The sequence below is a fragment of the Pipistrellus hanaki genome (assembly GCF_964339955.1).
Source record: "Pipistrellus hanaki genome assembly, chromosome: 18".
Taxonomy (NCBI): Eukaryota; Metazoa; Chordata; class Mammalia; order Chiroptera; family Vespertilionidae; genus Pipistrellus; species Pipistrellus hanaki.
The window spans coordinates 39,306,691-39,328,117 of record NC_140520.1 but is presented as its reverse complement, the minus strand read 5'-3'; the positions used below and the strand labels follow the sequence as shown (position 1 = coordinate 39,328,117).

The 21,427-nt window shown below is 48.4% G+C and overlaps 1 protein-coding gene across 6 annotated transcripts in view; it reads right to left on the bottom strand.

The window, feature by feature from the left end:
- Window positions 1–231: 231 nt before the first annotated feature.
- LOC311613315 (complement decay-accelerating factor-like) overlaps window positions 232–21,427 on the bottom strand; it is a 43,836-nt gene continuing 22,640 nt past the window's right edge. Inside the window, exons 8-10 of one of the 6 annotated variants that reach the window (XR_014793431.1) lie at window positions 3,753–5,994; window positions 1,495–1,531; window positions 232–950 (exon numbers count right to left, since the gene is read on the bottom strand). Coding sequence is in view for 3 of the 6 variants with exons in the window: in XM_084867082.1 (XP_084723208.1) it covers window positions 5,897–5,994 (98 nt within the window). In the remaining 3 variants the exon portion in view is untranslated. Of the gene's footprint in view, window positions 5,995–21,427 lie in introns of all 6 variants that reach the window. The other 5 variants (XR_014793430.1, XR_014793432.1, XM_084867082.1 and 2 more) reach the window with 5 other exon arrangements.

Below are 21,427 nucleotides of genomic sequence, written 5' to 3'. Positions count from 1 at the left end.
ATGAATTTATGATCTCGTTATTTGATTTTAAGGTATGTCAATAAGGTACGGAGCGTGTTGTTTTAATTTGTACACTCCAGGACTTCAGATGCAACACCAGCTTAATATGGCATTGAGTAAGGATCTGCTGAAAAGAACACAAGGGAGCTTTCTAAAATTTTCCTAAGAACTGGTATTTATTAAGTTCAAATTCTTTAAAATACAACTTAAGACAAAATCTCTCCATTTTTATTTGATCTCAAGACAACTGTTAAATATTTAAACATGCAAAGAATCTCTCAAATAGTAGCTACCTTAACCCTCCCCCTCCCCCCAATTAATCTGATAGGAAAATCTCAATAAGAAATACTTTCTGTAAGAAGCCATGTTTCAGTGAGCTAAAAGTGGAAAGTGACACATTAGAGCCAATCCTTTGAGATTGTTTTATTGATCATAATTCAGATAAACAAGAACGTGTAGAGAAATATACAGCAAACTCCAGCAAACAGTATAAAAAACAAAGCCTTGTGTATGGGAGTGGGGGCTCAGGAAGGGGTGAGTGTTGGTGTTTTTTGGGTCTGTTATTGAGGCACCCAGGGGCCGCCTCAGGGTCTGGAGCCAGGACAGAGTGGGGTGCAGGGGGAGGGACCCCTTCTGTAAGGAGGAGGTGACCGCTGTCGGAGCTCTGAGCTCCCCACACTTGTTGGTTGTAGCTCCACCCAGGGCAGCGTGCCTCAGGGGGCTTCTGTGGCCAGGGGCGGACAGGCCTCCGCTGACCTCCCAGCTGGACTTCAGGAGGGGTAGAAGCACCCCACTTCTCCTCAGGTTAAGAGAATCCCTGGAGACGCTTGGCTGGAAATTTATGCAGCTGGACGGCCTCAGACTTCCCAAAAGGAGGAGGAACTTCTTGCTTTCTGCCAAGGAATGGATCACTTGGAAAACTCGAGGCTATGAATAGTCAGAGGATTCTCCTAAGGAGGGAACACAGAGAATGAGGGACACATGACACTCATTTAAAAAACTTGGGGGTTACATCAGGGGAATGATTGATTTGGGGACCTGATTTCTACATCAGGATCTTAGGAAACCTCTGTGCAGAAAGTTCCAGGGTCACTGGAGGAGCAGGTAGTAAGGGGTGAGGGCAGGCTTGGGAGTGAGGGGGTCTCAGCTCTGAGCAGAACAGACTTGGTGGGTCTTGCTGCCAAGCTGAGGACAGAGGCAACGTTCCAGCCGCTGGGCGAGGCCTCCTTCAGAGAGGGACTCTCAAAGAGCCCAGGAAGATAACACCCAGCAGTGTATTTTAAAAAGCTAAACACACCCCAAATAGCTGTCATTTCCATGGAATTTTAAAATCTCGAGTAGAGATTACTAAGAAAGAGGGAAAGCAGCAATAATGACTGCTCTCCAGAGAGAGATGAAGCTGAGTTAATCTGTTTGTTATTCGTGAACCAGATTAGCTCTGCTGGCAAACAACTGTTAAACCAAAAGGAAGAAGGGATCATGGCAGTTACTAACTTTCTGTGGTTTTCAATCGAAAGTGGTCTTAGGCATCCTGTAAAGAAAGGATTAAAAATTTAAGATGTTCTAGTTCTGCTTTCTTTGTTTTAAAAATCACAGCTTCAGTCTACTCTGAGAGAGAGAGAGAGAGAGAGAGAGAGAGAGAGAGAGAGAAGAAGAAGAAGAAGAAGAAGAAGAAGAAGAAGAAGAAGAAGAAGAAGAAGAAGAAGAAGAAGAAGAAGAAGAAGAAGAAGAAGGAGAAGAAGAAGAAAGGGAGGGAGGGAGGGAGGGAGGAAGGAAGGAAGGAAGGAAGGAAGGAAGGAAGGAAGGAAGGAAGGAAGGAAGGAAGGAAGAAGGGATTCTCTCTTGGAAAAACACAGGCCAATTTGCTTCAGTTACTTTTCAGCGGGGATTGTTCATAGAATCACTCATTCTAATTCCAAGGACTTTTGAAGGAAGGTCAGGAACTAATTTCTAGCTTTTGCTTAAATGGTAGTAGAATCGGCACTAATGCTGGAAGGAACCTTTGAGATTCTCCCCTTGTACTCATTCAGTTCTCAGGTGAGGATTGTTAGGTTGAGTCAGGAGGGAAGCCCAGAGCCTATGCAAGCATCTGCAAGGTGGATGGAGACACAGATAGCTGGAGCCTTCCTAGCTCCTGGCCCCAGGCAGGAACTCCACACCTCTCATTCCCTCCGCCCTCCCCTCACCAAACTGCATAGAAGAAGTACCTAGGCCCCCTTTTGGTGCGAACTTCCCTGGCCCACCCTTGGACCAGTGAGTGAGCTTCTCCCAGGAGCGCAAGATTAAAACCTCCCCACTCTAATCGCCTGGACTCTGTGTCTTGCTTCTGAGTAGCAAACCTCTCAGCTGGAGCTGAAACCGGGGGAGGTGGAGAGTGTATTCCATTTGACTGTTCAAGGTCAGGGATACCCGCCCTACTCTTGTCTCCCCGGAACCCTCAGGCTTCTCTCCAGCTCAGCAGCATCAGCAGGTGAGTCCCAGTCCCTATTGATTCCTAGGGTCATCCTTTTGGAGTCTCTGTCCATCCATGTCCCGCATCAGAGATTGCCTCCAGGCATAGCCCTCTGGGCATCCCAGGAAGGTTCTGAGCCTTGGGAGGTAGTGAAGACTTTCCTATCTCCCTTAGCTCTCTGGCCCTTTGGCCTCCCTCTGGACCCCAGGAGGCGGGGGAGACGTCCCCTGCCGTCCCTCCGGTCCCTGGTCCATCGCCTTGGCTCAACGATTGGGACACTGGTCCTTGGGCCTCTGCTACTGACCCTAGGTTTCAAAATGGGCAATCAAATCTGATCACAGGTCAAACATTCTGATGGACCTCAACAATTTCTGCCAACGAGCTGAGAAGTGGCTGGAGGTTCCATATGTCCAGGCCTTTTTCTATCTGCACTCCCGTCCCTCCTCCTGCTCCTCCTGTTCCACTGCCCAGGTTCTCCTAGCTTGTGAGAAACTCCCCCTGCCTACAGACACTCCTCCAATTTCGCCTTATCTGAACCCCCTGAGAATCTTTCCTCCCCTCTGACTCGCCCACCTCCTTGCCCCCTGCCTTCTTGCCTGCTTCCCTAAGACAGGGCTCCTTCTGCCCTGCCTCCTTCTGCCCCATCTTCAGTTCCCTCCCTTCCTCCATCCTCACTCCCAGCTCTCCCTCTGCTGCTCCTTCCCCCAGCACCTTCTCCCTTACCTCCTTACCTTCCCCTTCCCCCACCCTGCCTGCTTTTCTAGTCAGCAGGCACACTGGCTCCTGGGGTCCTCCTTTCCTCTGCCCACTCCTGCAGGGGCTGAGGGAGTGGTCAGGGTTCACGTTCCCTTCTCTCTGTTGGATCTATCCCAGACTGAGAAGCGGCTGGGGTCCTTTTCCACCAACCCCACCACGTACACCAAGGAATTCTTTCTCAGGCCCATGACCTCACCTGGCATGACATCCATATCATTCTTTCTTCCACCCTAACAACAATGAAAGGGAAAGAGTCTTAGGAGCAGCGACAGACCACGCAGATCAGATCCACCTTACAGATGCTTGCCTCTATGCCAGTGGGGGCCCAGGCCGTTCCTCGGCAGGAACCAGGCTGGGAGTACCAACTAGATACTCCCGAAGGGCGAGACAGGCGCTGACATTGCGACCAGATGCTCCAATGCCTAATAGCCGGCCTGCAGGCCATCTCCCACAAGGGAGTTAGTTTTGACAAGCTGAGGGAAGTTACTCAGGGACCAGATGAGAACCCCGCAGTCTTCCTTAACAGGCTGACTGAGGCTCTGACCTTATATACTCGCCTGGACCCTGGGTCCCCGGCTGGAGCAACTGTTATAGCCACTCACTTCATTTCACAGTCAGCCCTAGATATTAGAAAAAAAGTTAAAAAAGGCAGAGGATGGCCCTCAGACTCCTGTCTGGAATCTGGTGAATATGGAATTTAAGGTTTTCAATGCCCGTGAGGAGCAGGCAGAATCAGATCGGGAAGCCCGCCTTCGACAAAAGGTGAACCTGCAAACTCCAGCCTTGGTAGCAGTCCTAAGCTGACAGCCACGCTTGGCCCAAGGGGAGCTGTGCGTGGTGGGGTGCAAGGAAAGGACGAGTGCCTGGAGGATGCTTCAAGTGCAGAAACAAAGGCCACTGGGCTGAACAATGCCCTCATCCCCGGGCTCCAACAAAGCCCCGCCTGGTGTGTGGTCAAGGCGTCCACTGGAAGAGTGACAGAGTGACTGCCCCTGGAAAAGTGATGGGCCCTCCGCGTCTCAGCGTGGAGGGGCCGTCCTTCCAGGTCATGGCCCACTGCTGGCCATGCTGGGACTGGCTGAAGACTGAGGATGCCTGGACTCGACCATCCCCCTCACCCTGGCCGAGCCCCGGGTAAAGCTCAAGGTAGCAGGTAAGCAGATCTCCTTTTTGATCGATACGGGGGCTACCTTTTCTGATTTGCCCTCTTTTCTGGGCCACTGTTCCCTCCCATGATCTCGGTATTGGAGGCAAATCCACCTGCCCGCTGGCCACCGGGCCCTTCCCTGTCTCCTTGACAATAGCCCTATAACCCACTCATTCCTAGTCTTGCCTTCGTGCCCTGTACCCCTTTTAGGATCCCTTTTAGGATGAGATATCCTCACCAAACTAGGGGCCACTCTGCAGCTCACTCAGAGTCCTTCAGCCTCCCAGCTTCTTCTGCTCCTGGCTCCCTCCCTTCACAGGAACACTGATCCCCCACTGCCTGAGTCCCTTGTCAACCCAAAAGTATGGGACACCTCTACCCTGGTGGTTACTAGACACCATTCCTTGGTCAGGATCAGACTTAAGGACCCGACCAAGGCCAGCCCGGTACCTTCTTTTGGTGCAACGGCACCTTAAGCAACTGCATAAACTCTTCTGACCCCAGGCCTTGCATTGTGGTCACAGTAGTTCCTGCTAACCTTGTATGGAGAGTCGGAGCTTGCCTGGTTGCTTCCTTCATCTGACCTTGGGGCCCGCTGGGCCGCCTTTCTCCCTATCATGTTGGGGGTAAGTATAGCTGCCTCAATAGGCCTATCTGGGGGGGCCCTGGGTAACAGCATAATCTCTGCTCAGGATTTAAATGACAAACTCCAGATAGCCCTGGAGTCAATCACTACCTCCTTAGCTTCCCCACAGAGGCAAGCAACATTGGTAGCTCAAATAGCCCTGCAGAACCGAAGGGCCCTAGGCCTTCTTACTGTGGAAAGAGGAGAAACCTGCATGTTCCTTCAAGAAGAATGCTGCTACTACATCAACGAGTCCAGAGTGGTGGAGCAGAATGTGCAGGCCCTGACTAAGCTGAGTGAAAAATTACGTGCAAGACACTCCCGGGACAACTCTCTTTTCGGCTGGCTCCAAAGCCCTTTAGCTACCTGGGTCCTACCTCCGTTAGGGCCCCTAATTCTCATCTGTGTCTTTTTTCCCCCTAGCTCTCTGCCTCCTCAAATTCATCCACTCCTGGATCGCTGAAATGTCTCAGGTGACTGTAAACCAGCTCCTGCTCCATCCCTACACTCGGCTGCCCTCAGATCTGCCTCTGCCTGACCCTGGCCTTTAACACCCCGCACCCTCTTCGCCCCTTGTCAGCAGGAAGTAGCCCGGACAATTTCAGGCCCACGTATCATCAAAAGACCTGGATGTTAGGTCTAGGCAGGGGGGAAGCTCAGAGCCTATGCAAGCATCTGCAAACCCGAGGCAGGAATTTCATACCTCTCATGCCCTCCAACCTCCCCTCACCGAACAGCTGTATGAAAGACGTACCTAGGCCCTCCTTTGGCTCGAACTTCCCTGGCCCACCCTCGGACCAGTGAGCTTTGCCCCAGAGCTCAAGATTAAAACCTCCCCACTCTTTAATCGCCTGGACTCTGTGTCAAGGATATGAAGGCCCTGAGGGTATTAGGTGATCATAAAAGTCGGTGACAGCTACGGCTGGAATCTGATTTCCTGACACCCAGCCTGGTGTCCGTTCAAGACACAATTCAAAAGTCCCGGGCAGGAGAACTTGCTCAGAGTCGGCCTGTCTGTGAAAAACAATTAAGATAATATTGACCTGGGTTGGAAAGCACTTGTCCAGACATAATGGAACCTTTCCAGGGGCAGGAAAATACATCATTCAGGCTGTAATTATTTATAACCTGTGATAGGGAGGAAGAAGGTCTGGGTACTCTTTAGCCCTTATGTCTGTACTAAAATAAAAATCTGTGATTAGTTTTGAGTGTGCCTGATTACCAGCACAAATGAGGATTTCGATCCCCTCATTTTTAGTCATACTGATACCATTGTAACGAGCTCATCCTATGTAATAACAGAGAAATGTGCTAATTATCTGTTATTCCCTGACGCTTAATGACTGTAACAACTGGATCAGGGACCAGCAGGAGGGTGGGGCGGAGAACTACAGGAGGGGGCAGGGCAGCAAGCTATGAGGGAGGGTGGGGGTGGGGGGGCCGAGGGGAGCTAAAGGAGGGTGGAGCAGTGGGTGGAGAGCTACTGGAGCATGAATTCGTGTGCCGGACTACTAGTTAGTAACAATAGGAAATGAGCAAAAGGAAGGCCAGGCATTGTAGGCATGTCATTTGGGCAGCTCCACCAGGAATCCGCTGCAATTTACCCTCCGCAGGAACCACAGGTCCATTCCCTGCTGAGCTGGAGGGAGGGACCGGACAAAGGGGAGATGGGCACATGTGCAGTGCAGTTGGGGTGATACAGGAAAGGTGCCTGTCAATCAAACCTGGGAAGGAGATCATTGGCCGGAGTGGAAGGGCCCCACTGCAAGTCGATGAAAATGTGGGGACACATAGTCACCGGACAAAGGAGTTGGCTTTCTTGGCTCTTGTGTGTCTCTCTTGCACTCACCCGTGTCTCCTCCCTAGCCCCGTGGCCCTAGAGGAGCATGGCCCATGGCCATGAGGCCCCATGTGCAATGGATTGATACACTGCAACTGGGAACAGAAACTAAGCTAGCTTCATGCTTGGCTGGACTGTACCTCAGCATCGAACAGAAACTAGGTAATGGCTTAAAAAAAAAAGTATTTTTATTGATTTCAGAGAGGAAGGAAGAGGGAGAGAGAGATAGAAACATCAATGATGAGATAGAATCATGGATCGGTTGTCTCCTACTGGGGATCGAGCCCACAACCCCAGCATGTGCCCTTGACTGGAATTGAACCTAGGACCCTTCAGTCCTCAGGCCAATGCTCTATCCACTGAGCACACCGACTAGGGCTGGGCAATGGCTTTAATTCTACCTCTGCTGAAGCCACAGCTCCACTTCTTCCATAGCAGGCAGAGGGAAATGGGACCTTGGAAACTCAGGGATTTAACTCCACCCAAATAAAGGGCACTGATGGGGGATGGGGAGAGAGAGGGTGAAATCTGGGTGTGGAGGGAGGAGGAGGGCTGGTGCAGAAGGAGAGTTGGGGTCAGCATAGGAAGGTTTGGAGGTACTGGGGGAATAAGAAGGACCATCAGATGCCACAATAGTGGAAAGGGTCTATGGACTTAGGTGGGGGTCCATGAGGTGACTATAGACTAAGTGCCTTTCCCAGACACTGCCACCCCAGGTGCCTAGTGGAGGACCAATTCTGGTTGTCCAGCTAGCCCATCCCGCTGATGATATACCCAGGTCCAGATGGCATCTGGCCCCAGCACTCATGTGAACAACCACTGGCTGTCAGCTGGCCCCTCCCCCTGATGACATAAACAGGTCTGGCAGCCCACCAGACCCCACCTCCCCTGACTCACGTGACCACATTTGGGTATGCTCGAGGCCCTGGCTCATGTGACCAACTTCAGGATGGCACTGGGCCCCTCGTATCTGATAAGAATGACTATGATTTACCTCATTCTACAGAGGAGCCTCCAAAAAGAGAAACAGTCCAAGTCACAGTGTCACAGAAGCAGCAGAATTTAAACACAGACTCCCCAGGGTTCTTTCCTCCATGTCTCCTTCTGGCAACCATTTTCCTTCTCTGTGTCTGAAAGAAGCATCTCTATGCTCCAGGCAAGGGAAGTCTCCCTCAGCATCTCAAAGTCCTCTTTTTATATTTTTAAAATATATTTTATTGATTTTTTTACAGAGAGGAAGGGAGAAGGAAAGAGAGTTAGAAACATCGATGAGAGAGAGTCATCCATCAGCTGCCTTCTGCACACCCCCTACTGGGGATGTGCCAGCAGCCAAGGCACATGCCCTTGACTGGAATGGAACCTGGGACCCTGCAGTCCACAGGCCAAAGCAATATCCACTGAGCCAAACCAGTCAGGGCTCAAAGTCCTCTTCTTAGAATACAATGTGGCTAAACCCAACGCTCGGGAATCAATTGCTCTTACAACTGGGGGCAAAAGGGGCCACATACTAACGCTGACAGGCTCTGGGAGGCCTGCAAGGCAGGCCTTAGAAACCCGGAGACCTGCGGGAACCACACAGGACGCCTGCGTCACAACTTCCCAGCTGAAAGTGAGTCCTGGGGGCAGTCATGTCCTAGGCCTGCATCTTCCTCGACAAAGGCCAATCCCGAGCCTGCCTATTGTCTTTCTGCATCTACCACAGCTAACACCTGTGGCGTGGTCCCCCTCTCCAGACCCCTCAGGGTGCAGCTCCCACCAGAGCAGACCACAGCACCTCTCATGGTTACTGTTAGCATGTTCACTGGAAACTGTTAGCTATCCTATACTCACAAACACCTATTCTTATTTTGCTTCTTTCTTTGTTTATTTTTTCTTTTCTGTGTCTTTTCATTTTACTTTTTTTGTTTTAAATATATATATTTTTAATTTTTTCAGAGAGGAGGGAAAGGGCACTATAGAAATCAAGGATGAGAGAGAGCCATTGATCAGCTGCTGCCTGCACGCCCCCAACTGGGGATTGAGCCCTCAATCCAGGCATGTGCCCTGACTGGGAATCAATCCTTCACCTCCTGGTTCATAGGTCAACGCTCAACCACTGAGCCATGCTGGCCAGGCTTCATTTTACTTCTTATCCAATCCCAGAGATTCCCCCCCCCCCCTTTGCTTTCTCCTGCCCCCAGAATCCATCACTGATGGAGTTCATGTAACCCACTTATGCCTTTCTTTATTGTAATGTACAAAACAAGGGGCAAAACTGCCATTCTCTAGAGCATTTTCTCAAGCCATAGATTTTGATTCCAGATGATTGTGGTCAGTTTGTATCAAATAAGCTCATAAAAATTCCTACAGGTCTGGCCCTAACCAGTTTGGCTCAGTGGATAGAGCGTCAGCTTGCAGACTGAAGGGTCCCAGGTTCCATTCCAGTCAAGGGCATGTACCTTGGTTGTGGGCACATCCCCAGTAGGGGGTGTGAAGGAGGTAGCTGATCAATGTTTCTTTCTCATTGATGTTTCTAACTCTCTATCCCTCTCCCTTCCTCTTTGAAAAAAAAATCAATAAAATATATATTTTTAAGATTTCTTACAGGTTTGGACTCTTTAAGGCTCTGTGACTTGACCCAATGAGCCCCATTACTGTAAGGGGAGTGGGAGGAGGCAACACACTTCTTGGGAATTCTAGGACGGCACTGAGGGACCAGACACCTCTGCTCTCTTCCTTCTGTTGTCCGTGGCCGTCCTCTGAGCCATCCACATTCCACCAAGCTGAAGAGGTTGCTGCTTTTTTTTTTTTTTTTTTTTTTTAAGTAATTTTTATCAGAACTTTTTTTAAAAAAAGTAATTTCTTAAAGTAATTTTTATCAGAACTTTTTCATCATTGGCCACCAGGGGGCAGTGTTTCTCAGATGCCCAGCCGGGTCCACTACTGATGGTGCAGCTCTAACCCTGGAGGTTAGAGCCAGTGCAGGGGAGACTCCGGATCCCATGGCACAGCTTTGTCCAGCTCTTGGCCTTGAGCACGTTCATTTATCTCAATCTACAGACCATGAGACTATTAGAGGAGATTCATTTAAAAAATAGACAGGCCCCATTGATAGGCCCAATGACACTGACTGGCATAGAAACTGACCAATCAGAACCAAATTGGCCAGCAGAGGTGGACAGTTGGAGGCAAGATCAGGCCTGCAGGGGAGAGCAGTTGAGGGCAAGATCAGGCTGGCAGGGGAGGGTGGTTAGGGGTGATCAGGCAGGCAGGCAGAGGAATTAGGGGCAATCAGGTAGGCAGGCAGAAGCAGTTAGGGGTGATCAGTCAGACAGATAGGAGAGTGGTTAGGAGCCAGTGGTCCCAGCTTGCCAGAGGGATGTCCAACTGCCAGTTTCAATCCGTAGAGATTGGGCCTAAAATGGCAGTCAGACATCCCCCAAGCGGTCCCTGATTGGAATGGGTGCAGTCTGGGCTGAGGGAATCCCCCCTCTGTGGGTGTATTTCATGCAGCAGGCCACTAGTAATAAGATAAAAGAGAACAACACAGACGGGGTATTTCCTGAAAACAGGTATATTAAATGGGGTGCCCAGCCAGTTTTGCTCAGTGGGTAGAGCATTGATGTGCAGACTGAAGGGTTCCAGGTTTGATTCCAGGCAAGGGCACAGTACCTGGGTTGCAGGCTCCATGCCCAGTAGGAGGCAGCAGAGCAATTATTCTTTTCTTAAAAAAAAAATAAATCTTTATTGTTCAGATTATTACAATTGTTCCTCTTCCCCTCCACCCCCAATAGCTCCCCTCCACCTGGTTCCCACCCCACCCTACCCTCTGCTCTTCCCCCCTTTCCCCCTGCCACTGTCCTCATCCATAGGTGTACAATTTTGGTCCAGTCTCTCCCTGCACCCCCCACATTCCTTTCCCTCCTAGAATTATCAGTCCACTCCCTTTCTATGCCCCTGATTCTATTATATTCACCAGTTTATTCTGCTCATCAGATTTTTTATTCACTTGATTTTTAGATTCACTTGTTGATAGATATGTATTTGTTGCTCATAATTTTTATCTTTACCTTTTTCTTCTTCTCCCTCTTCTTAATAAATACCTTTCAGCATTTTGCGTAATACTGGTTTGGTGATGATGCACTCCTTTAGCTTTTTCTTATCTATGAAGATTTAATCTGCCCTTCAATTCTGAATGATAACTTTGCTGGGTAGAGTAACCCTGGTTGTAGATTCTTGCTATTCATCACTTTGAATATTTCTTGCCACTCCTGTCTGGCCTGCATAGTTTCTGTTGAGAAATCAGCTGATAATCTTATGGGTGCTCCCTTGTAGGTAACTAACTGTTTTTCTCTTGCTGCTTGTAAGATTCTATCTTTGTCTTTTGCCCTTAGCATTTTAATTATGATGTGTCTTGGTGTGGTCCTTTTTGGCTTCCTTTTGTTTGGAGTTTTGTGCGCTTCCTGGACTTGCAAGTCTATTTCTTTCACCAGGTGGGGGAAGTTTTCAGCCATTATTTCTTCAAATAGGTTTTCAGTGTCTTGCTCTCTCTCTTCTTCTGGCACCCCCATAATTCTGATGTTGGCACGCTTGAAGTTGTCCTAGAGGCTCCTTACACATTCTTCATATTTTTTTGGATTCCTTTTTTTAAATTTAATAAATCTTTATCGTTTAGATTATTACAATTGTTTCTCCTTTTTCCCCCCCTTATAGCTCCCGTCCACCCAGTCTCCACCCCACCTTCTGCCATTGCCTCACCCTCGCTATCCTCATCCATAGGTGTATGATTTTTGTCCAGTCTCTTCCTGTACCTCCCACACAGACACCCCTTTCCCCTTGAGAATTATCAATCTCCTCCCATTCTATGCCCCTGATTCTATTATATTCACCAGTTTATTCTGTTCATCAGATTTTTAATTCACTTGACTTTTAGATTTACATGTTAATAGTTATGTATTTGTTGTTCATAATTTTTATTTTTACTTTTTTCTTCTTTTTCTTCTTTTTAAAGAACACCTTTCAGCATTTCATATAATACTGGTTTGGTGGTGATGAACTCCTTTAGCTTTTTCTTCTCTGTGAAGCTTTTTACCTGCCCTTCAATTCTGAATGATAGCTTTGCTGGGTAGTGTAATCTTGGTTGTAGGTTCTTGATATTTATCACTTTGAATATTTCTTGCCACTACTGTCTGGCCTGCATAGTTTCTGTTGAGAAATCAGCTGATAATGGATGCTTCTTTACTTAGTAGGTAACTAACTTGTAAGATTCTCTTTGTCTTTTGCTTGTAAGATTCTCTTTGTCTTTTGCTCTTGGCATTTTAATTATGATGTGTCTTGGTGTGGTCCTCTTTGGATTCCTTTTGTTTGGCGTTCTGTTTGCTTGTGGACTTGTAAGTCTATTTCGTTCACAGGGTGGGGGAAGTTTTCAGTCATTATTTGTTTAAATAGGTTTTCAGTGTCTTGCTCTCTCTCTTCTTCTGGCACCCCCATAATTCTGATATTGGTACACTTGAAGTTGTCCCAGAGGCTTCTTACACTATCTTCAACTTTCTGGATTTTCTTCTCTTCTTGCTTCTCCAGAGGCGTGTCCTTTGCCTCTTTGTATTCCAAATCTTTGACTTAATTCTTGCATTCCTCTAATCTGCTGTTGGGTCTTGTATAATATTTTTTATTTTAGTCAGTGTATGTTTAATTTCTAGTTGGTGCCTATTCATATCCTTGAGGGTCTCATTAAATTATCAGGAAATTCTTGAAAAACTTTATAACCGTGGCTTTGAACTCTATGTCCAGTCATTTGTTTTTCTCCATTTCTTTCATTTGTGATCTGTTTCCTTGTCTCCTCATTTTTGCTGCTTCCCTGAGTTGGTAGGGTAGCTTTGTGTGCTGGGTATCCTATATGGTTCAGTGAGTCAGCCTCCCAGTTATCTGATGTGGACACTCTTAGTGCACTCCTTTGTGGACTGTGTGTACAGCCTTGTTGTAGTAAAGTCTTGAGTGTTGTTGGTGGCACTGGGAGGAATTTACCTCCAGGCCAATTGTCTGTGAGGACTTGCGCTGTCTATAATGGAAGAATTGCTGTGCTGGAGACACGTTTATGGGGGAGGACTTGTTCCTGTAGGGCTTTGGTGCTCACTGAGTATGCCTCTTGAATGTGTCCCTTATAAGAGTAGTTGAAATCTAGTGTTGTTTCACACCAACAACTAGATACACTAGTTTCTGGATCTCCAATGGGGTGTAGGTCAGCTACTGTCTGAGGCCACCATGCAGGAGCTACAGCAAGAACTATAATTTTCTCCTCTTTGCTTGGGATTTGGCGGTTTTGGAGCAGTCTGACTAGAGCTGCAGTTTATTTTGTTAAGCTGCCACAGGGCAGGCCATTTATATGCAAAAGCCACTGTGTGGAGCCTGGGAGGGTTTGTAGAATGTGTAGGGTGGCGGGGTCTCAGGGCATCACTAGGCTGGGGCATGGCAAACAGCAATGGCTGCCATCAGCCTTCTCTGCCTTTCTGCATTTCCAAGTCCCCATGTCCTGCGCTCCAGCACAGTAAACAATGATTGCTGCGCGCACCTCTGCAAAAAAGTCACCCTCACGTTGGGACCCGATGGCCGACAGACCAGCTTCTCCCTGCAGGCGTCTGGGGCCTCCTCGTGTCTCCAGAAACTGGATTTCAAAGTGATTGGGAGCTTGTTTCCCTTTGGGTTGGAAAAAAGCCACGTGCCCAGTTGCATGCCATCAGCCTGATTTGTGCACCTCTGTCCCTCAGCTTTTCAGCATTTGTCCTCCTTTCTCTTTCCTTCTGTTTTAAGTTTTAAGACTTCCATTCAGTCAGCTTTCCTGTGGTTCTGGGTGATAGACGTTTTGTCTTTTAGTTGTAGTTTTGAATTGTTGTGTGAGGTGGCAGTTACGTTGTTTACCTTTGCCACCATTTTGGTTTCTCTTGGATTCTTTTTTCTTTTTGCTTTTCCAGTTGGGTGTTTTTTGCTCCTTTGTATTTCAAATCTTTGACTTGATTCTCACAATCCTCTAGTCTACTATTAGATCTATAAATATTATTTTTTATTTCAGTCAGTTTATGCTTAATTTCTAGTTGGTCCTTTTTCATATCCTCGAGGGTCTCACTAAATTTATTGTCCTTTTCTAGAAAATTCTTGAAAAACCTTATAACCATGGTATTGAATTCTATATCCAGTAGTTTGCTTTCCTCCATTTCTTTCATTTGTGACCTGTTTCTTTGTCTCTGCATTTTGGCTGCTTCCTTGAGTTGATAGAGTGGCTTTGTGTGCAAGGTGTCCGATGGGGCCCAGTGGCTCAGCCTCCTCAGTTACCTGAGGTGGACACTCTTGGTGCACCCCTTTGTGGGCTGTGTGCACAGTCTTGTTGTAGGTAAGCCTTGATTGTTGTCGGTATCACTGGGAGGAATTGACCTCCAGGCCAGTTGGCAGTGAGGATCAACTGTGTCTGTGATGGATGGACTTCTGTACTGGAGACACCCTTATGGGGCAAGACTTGCTTCAGTGGGTCTTTGGTGCTCATTGAGTCTGCCCCCTTAGTGTGTCCCTTATGGATCTGAGTAGTTGTAATCTGGATGGTCCTACTCTGACTCCTGTGTACACTGGCTCTTAGATCTCGAAGGAGGTGATAATTTAGCCTCTGCCTGAGGCCACCGAACAGGAACAACAGAGAGATCTGCAGATTCCTCTTCTTTGTTTGCTTTTGGAGGTGCCCAGATGAGGCCCAGCTGTGAAGCAATGCAAGCTGCTGTGGGGTCTTGGGCCTTCTTTTGGATGTTCTGGGTCTCTCTGACTCAGCTGCAGTTTGTTAGGTAAGTTTATATTTCAAAGGACCACGTCATTCATATGCAAAAGCCTCTGCACACAGCTTGAATGGGGCAGAGTCTCAGAGTGGAGCAAACAGCAATGGATTCCCATCAGCTCTGCCCTAAGAGGCCCTGGGGTCTCAGTGTCTCTTGATAATCACTGCAAGCACCTCTGAGAGAAAGCCGCCCTTCAGTTCCACTGCTGCTAGACAGTCCAGTTTCTCCCCAAATGAGGCTGGGTCCCCAGAGTCTTGTCCGGAACTGGAGTTCAGAGCAGTTGGGAGCTTGTGTCTCCCTGCGGATTGAAAAAGCCAGCCGCATCCTCAGTTGCCAGTCCCCTCCATGCACACATGCACCTCTGTACCTCTGCACTTTACTTCTGCAGCTCCCCTGAGTCTCAGTGTGCTTTTCTCTTCCCTTCTAGTTGTAGAATTTCCACTTAGCCAGCCTTTCTGTGGTTCTAGATGATGTCTGTTTTGTCTTTTAGTTGTAGTTTTGAAGTTGTTGTGAGAGGCACCAAGTTCAGGTGTTTACCTATGCTGCCATCTTGGTTTTCCTTCAGATCAATGATTCTTCTCATTGATGTTTCTCTCCCTCTCCCTTCCTCTCTAATATTAGCATTATAATAAAAGAGTAATATGCTAATTGACCATCACTCCGCTATACCCACAAGCCATACCCATCAGACTCGCCCACAAGACAATCAGAGCGAGTATGCAAATTAACCCAATCAAGATGGTTGCAGCCACAGAGAAAGCAGGAGGGAGGCTTGGATTTCCCAGGTGATGGAAGAAGCCAAGCCTTCCACAAAACCTGGCCTGCCCAAGCCTCTGATTAAGGCTACAAAGTTTCAATTATAGAAGGTAAACCAATGCAAACAGAAATGGCAGCAGCCACTGAGTGAGTAGGAGGCTTGGCTCTGCTCAAGGCTACAAAGTTTCAATTGTAGAAGAGAAATAAACCCCAGATACCAAGGCCTCCACTTGGGTCGTAGGGGGCATGGCCGGCCTGCAAACTGCCACAGGCCCCTTGCCCAGGTTGCCCCATGTTTCAAGGGAACCCCCACCTGATCCAGGACACCCTTCAGGGGAAACCAGCTGGCCCCACCTATACACCAGGCTTCTATCCTATGTAATAAAAGAGTAATGTGCAGATTGACCATCACTCCAACACACAATATGGCTGTCCCCATGTGGTCAAAGATCCTGCCACCATGTGGACATAAGATGGCCACCACAAGATGGCCTGCAGGGGAGGGCAGTTGGGAGGGACCAGGCCTGCAAGTGAGAGCAGTTGGAGGCAATCAACCCTGCAGGGGAGGGCAGTTAGGGGTGACCAGGCTAGCAGAGGAGGGAAGTTGGAGGCAAACAGGCTGTCAGGAGAGCAGTTAGACGTCAATCAGGCTGGCATGGGAGTGGTTAGGGGGTGATCCGGCTGGCAGGCATAAGTGGTTAGGGCAATCAGGAAAGCAGGCAGGCGAGCAATTGGGAGCTAGCAGTCCTGGATTGTGAGAGGGATGTCCGACTGCCCGTTTAGGCCCAATCCCATATTTTATGTGTTTGTGATTCTGTGGAGCTAAATGCTAACACTGTTCTTCACATTCCCATTTCCCTCTTCTTTGGGAAGATGTGTCCACTGGGATCAAGTCTAAATGGGCAGTCAGACATCTCTCAAGGGGTCCCAGATTGGAGAGGGTGCAGGCTGGGCTGAGGGACACCCCCACCCACACCCCCATGCACGAATTTCATGCACTGAGCCTCATCTCATCATCTCCCCCCAGTTCTCTCTGTCCACCCGCGGCCAGAGCTAGGACCTGAGAGGGACCGAGATGGGCTGAGGCCACTCGGAGGCAGCAGCGGGCTCTCGGGCCCCTGCTGGGCAGGGCCATGCTCCCAGGACACGTCCGGAAGGAAGGAGAGAACCCGCCTTGGGCCGCACCTGGCCGCTCCCGATGGGCGGGCTGCGGACATCTTCATAAAGGGTCAGTGCCTCCTCTGGGCCGGGCTCGGGGGAGGGAAGCAGAGCAGAGCTGCAGAGACCTCCGGGGGGGACAGGCAGGTGCTGGCTCCCAGCATCCACCCTCGTTCAAGGTGGCGAGACCCTGAGGAAGATTCTAGAATCTTCCTGCCTGATAGTTTCCCCCAAACCAGCCACAGCCAGTAAAGCTGCTGCTAGGGATCAGGCCATGCACATCTCCCCCCACACCCTGCACCCCTCCCCTGGCACCCCCTTCTCCCAGTGAGACCCGGAGCAGCCATTGCGTTCCCTCCCTGATGCAGGCAAGTCCCTCCGGTGCGGGGAGGCAGGTCAGGCAGCCTGTCCTAGGGCCCCTCCCCTTACCTGCCGGCTTCCTCCCCCTTCTCCACATGCAGACGCAGGTGAGGGTGCCGAGCAGCGTGAGTATGGGAACCAGGATGATCATCAAAAGGGGCAGGAGGCTGAGCTCTGAGGGAGACGGAGCCATGGCGTGAGGACTCTCCTTCTCCCTGCCTCCCTGCCTCCCTGCCTCCCTGCCCCCCTGCCCCCCTGCCTGCTGCAGTGACCGCTCCCCCCCACCCCACCTGCTGGGGTGCTGCTCTCACCCCTGTGAACTCAGGTCAGAGGTGTCTCCCTGCTCCACTGGAAGGCCGAAAAAGTGACACTGGAGCAGGGGACTCGGAATCAGTGCTGACGCTAAGCTCTGTGCCCTTGGGCAAGCTCCTCAGCCTCTCTGGGCCTGTTTTCTCACAGGAGGAGACAATGTACCTACACAGCAAGCAGTACCAGCGGACAGATCCCAGCTCAGTCACTGTCACCCAGACCCTTTCCTTTGTTTTACCGCGACAAGCATGTCCGCTCCTGCCAGGCCGCCTCCGCCGCCTTTTGCGACCTCTGCTCTCCCCGCGGGAAGTCTGTTCCTTGGCCTGGCCAAGCAGCCGAGGGCAGTGCCGAGCGGCCGCGCAGGGAAGGAGGGCAGCCCAGATGCTGCCGACAAGGGCCTCACAGACAGGGCCTCACTGTGCCTGAACAGCAGCCTGCCAGGCGTTTGCAGGGGCTGCCCAGTGTGCCCGCGCGTAGGCTTTCGTGTCGGTGTGCCGGGAGAGCTTACTCTGTCCCCCTGTTTGGCTCTAAGTTCCTTAAAGACAGGGTGCAGGCGGGTCTTGCCCTCACACCCTGTAAATCCATGCTGACATCACATTAGGTCTGATTTACCCAGGCATGTGTCCTTGACCAGAATCGAACGTGGGTCCTCTATCCACTGAGCCAAACCAGCGAGGACTGAATTCTCTTATTTATTTACTAGAGGCCCGAAGCACAAACCTGTGCAAGACTAGGCCTTCCTTCCCCGCTGCCGGCTCCTGGGACCCAGGCTTTCCTCACAGCCCCCGCTTCCTCTGGAAGGTCTTCTGGTCTAATTAGCACATTACGCTTTTATTTTTATAGACTAGAGGCCCCGTGAATGAAATTCATGCATGGGGTTGAGCGGGGTGTCCCTCAGCCCAGCCTGCACCCTCTCCCATCTGGGACCCCTCGAGGGATGTCTGACTGCCCGTTTAGGCCTGATCCCATGGGCAGTCGGACATCCCTCTCACAGTCCAGGACTGCTGGCTTCCAACTGCTCACCTGCTTGCCTTCCTGCTTGCCCCTAACTGCCTCTGCCTGCCAGCCTGATTGATGTCTAACTGCTCCTCTGCCGGCCTGGTCACCCCTAACTGCCCTCCCCTGCAGGGTTGATCACCTCCAAGTGCCCTTCCTTGCAGGACTGGTCCTCCCAACTGCCCTCCCTTGCAAGCCTGGTGCCTCCCAAATGCCCTCCCCTGCTGGCCATCTTATGGTGGCCATCTTGTGTCCATATGAGGGCAGCCATCTTTGACCACACGGGGGAAGCCTTCTTGTGTGTTGGAGTGATGGTCAATCTGCATATTACTTTTTTTTTAGATAGGATAGAGGCCTGGTGCATGGGTGGGGGCCGGCTGGTTCGCCTGAAGGGTGACCTGGATCAAGGTGTTGGTTCCTTGGAGTGTGAGGCAGCCTCAGCAAGGGGCCTGTGGTGGTTTGGAGGCCAGCCACACCCCCTGGCAACCAAAGCAGAAACCCTGGTATCTGGGGTTTATTTATCTTCTACAATTGAAACTTTGTAGCCTGGAGAAGGGACAAGCCTGCAATTATTACAGTACCAACAGTAAGACCTTGAGAGGGTAAAACACTATAACACAGTCAATAGTCACATAAGCAATTATATATACAGTGTAATTTCATAAGGACATTGTGAGGCAATAGTAATGAGAGGCAAATTAAACAAAATATAGAGGACAGAAATTATGTTTTTGCATATGATTTCTATATGTTATAAATTTAAGAGTAAAAATTGCATATTATTTACCATTTGTCTGTTTTATTTCAAAGAAAAATAAAATAAAGAATTACAAATAAAGTATTATAATGATGAAATAAAATTAGTTTGATAGGTTTATGAAGATTATTAAGTATTAAATCCCATACTGTTTAATTTTAAATGATTTGACTATTAATCTTTCATATATACATGTCCTCCCCACTCCACCCTCCAATGTCCTTGAACTCTACTCTTCTGATCTGTACTACAAAGGAAAGTAGAGATGATACCCGAAAAGCAAATTGAAGCTAATGTGTCTAATGAGTGTATCTGGTTCCAAATCAGCAATATGTAAATATCACACAATTGCACTACCATGTGGACAAATGATTAAAAAAAAAAAACCAACCAAGCTATTTCCACCACAGGGAAGTTTTTATAATACTTCACCCAATTTTTTTAACTTATACCCTACACTAGGGGTGTCGAACTCAATCAGAGAAGGGCCCAAAATCTAAAATCCAGCCTAAATCGCGGGCCGAATGGTTTACTGAACAGTCATAAACTGACAATGTCATAAACTGACAGCGGAGTGCAGTGATGACAGCGCGGTGCGGGCCACATTGCAAGGCCTGGCGGGCTGGATTTGGCCCGCGGGCCTTGTGTTTGACACATGTGCTCTAAAATACAAGGAAGTGGTGGGTAGATCCAGTTCTTGCTTACAATCTCATGTAATGCAGCAGAATAAAGAGATTGCAATTGTGGAAAAGTGAGGTCACACTGGAAAGTGACTTTTGCCGAAGAGAAAAGAATATGCTTGAGAAAACCTTCAATTTTCAGATTTATGTCAGGTTTCAACACACCTTCCTCAGCAACATCTACAGGATCTTACTTTCAGAGCTGGATTTTCTGTGCTTCTGTATTTCTTCAAAAATGTTAAGAAAAATCCACACACTTTCCTTTCCAGACCAAAAAGATCACTAAAAAGTTATATGATTATCTGACTTCTTAACTTGGAATGACAAGGAGATAATTGCAGTCACTTTATAATGGGATTTAAGTTTGCCATGCGTAGACAAGTATTAAGACACAATAAAAAGGGAGCCCTCATGCCCTGCTGGTGGGAATGCAGACTGGTGCAGCCACTGTGGAGAGCAGTATGGAGTTTTCTCAAAAAATTCAAAATGGAACTCCCCTTTAACCCAATGATCACACTGCTAGAAATATACCCTTAGAATCCTGAAACACCAATCAGAAAGACTATATATCCCTATGTTCATATCAATAGCAGCACTGCTTACAATAGCTAATATCTAGAAAAAGCCCAAGTGCCCATCAGTAGATGAGTGGATAAAAAAACTGTGGTACATTTACACAATGGAATACTATTCTATATAATAAAAACCTAATATGCAAATAGACCAAACAGCGAACGACCAGTCGCTATGATGCTCATTGACCACCAGAGGGCAAATGCTTAATGCAGGAGCTTCCTCCTAGTGGTCAGTGTGCTCCCACAGGGCAGCTCCACTCAGCCAGAAGCTGGGCTCATGGCTGGTGAGCACAGAGGCAGTGGTGGGAGCCTCTTCTGCCTCCGTGGCAGCGCTAAGGACTCTTTGGGGAAGCAGGCCTAAGCCAGAAGGTGGACGTCCCCCAAGGGTTCCTGAACTGTGAGAGGGTGCAGGTCAGGCTGAGGGACACCCCCTCCCCCACCAGTGCACAATCTCATACACTGGGCCTCTAGTACAGGTTAGGAACAAAGAGAATCTTAAAGCAGTAAGAGAAAAGCAGTTAGTTATCTACAAAGTCACTTCTATGATACTGTCAGCTGATTACTCTACAGAAATTTTGAGGCCAGAAGATATTGGCAAGAAATATTCAAAGTGATGAAAAGCAAGGACTACCAACAAGATTACTCTACTCAACAAAGTAACCATTTAGAATAAAAGGATATATAATGAGTTTTCCAAACAAGAAAAGCTAAAGGAGTTCCCCACCACCAAATCCATATTACAAGAAATCTTAAAGGGTTTTCTTTAAGAAGAAAAAAGATAAAAAGTATAAAGAATAAAATGGCAATAAATACATATTTATCAACAATTACTTTAAATGCAAATGGATTAAGTGCTCTAATCAAAAGACATATGAAGGCTGAATGGGTAACAAAACAAGATCCTTACAATGCAGACAGACTGAAAGTAAAGGGATAGAAAGAAGATATTTTATAAAATGGAAACAAGCAAACAAAAAGGCTGGGGTAACAATAATTATACTAGGCAAAATCGATTTTAAAACATGGGCTATATAACAAAAAATAAACAAAGAAAGACCCAGTAATTCCAAGTCTGAATATTTATCTGAAGAAACCCAAAACACTAAGTGAAAAAGACATATACATCCATGTGTTCATTACAGCATTATTTACAATAGCCAAGATGTGCATGCAAACTAAGTGTCGATCCATAGAGGAACAACTAAAGAAGTGGAATTTCATAT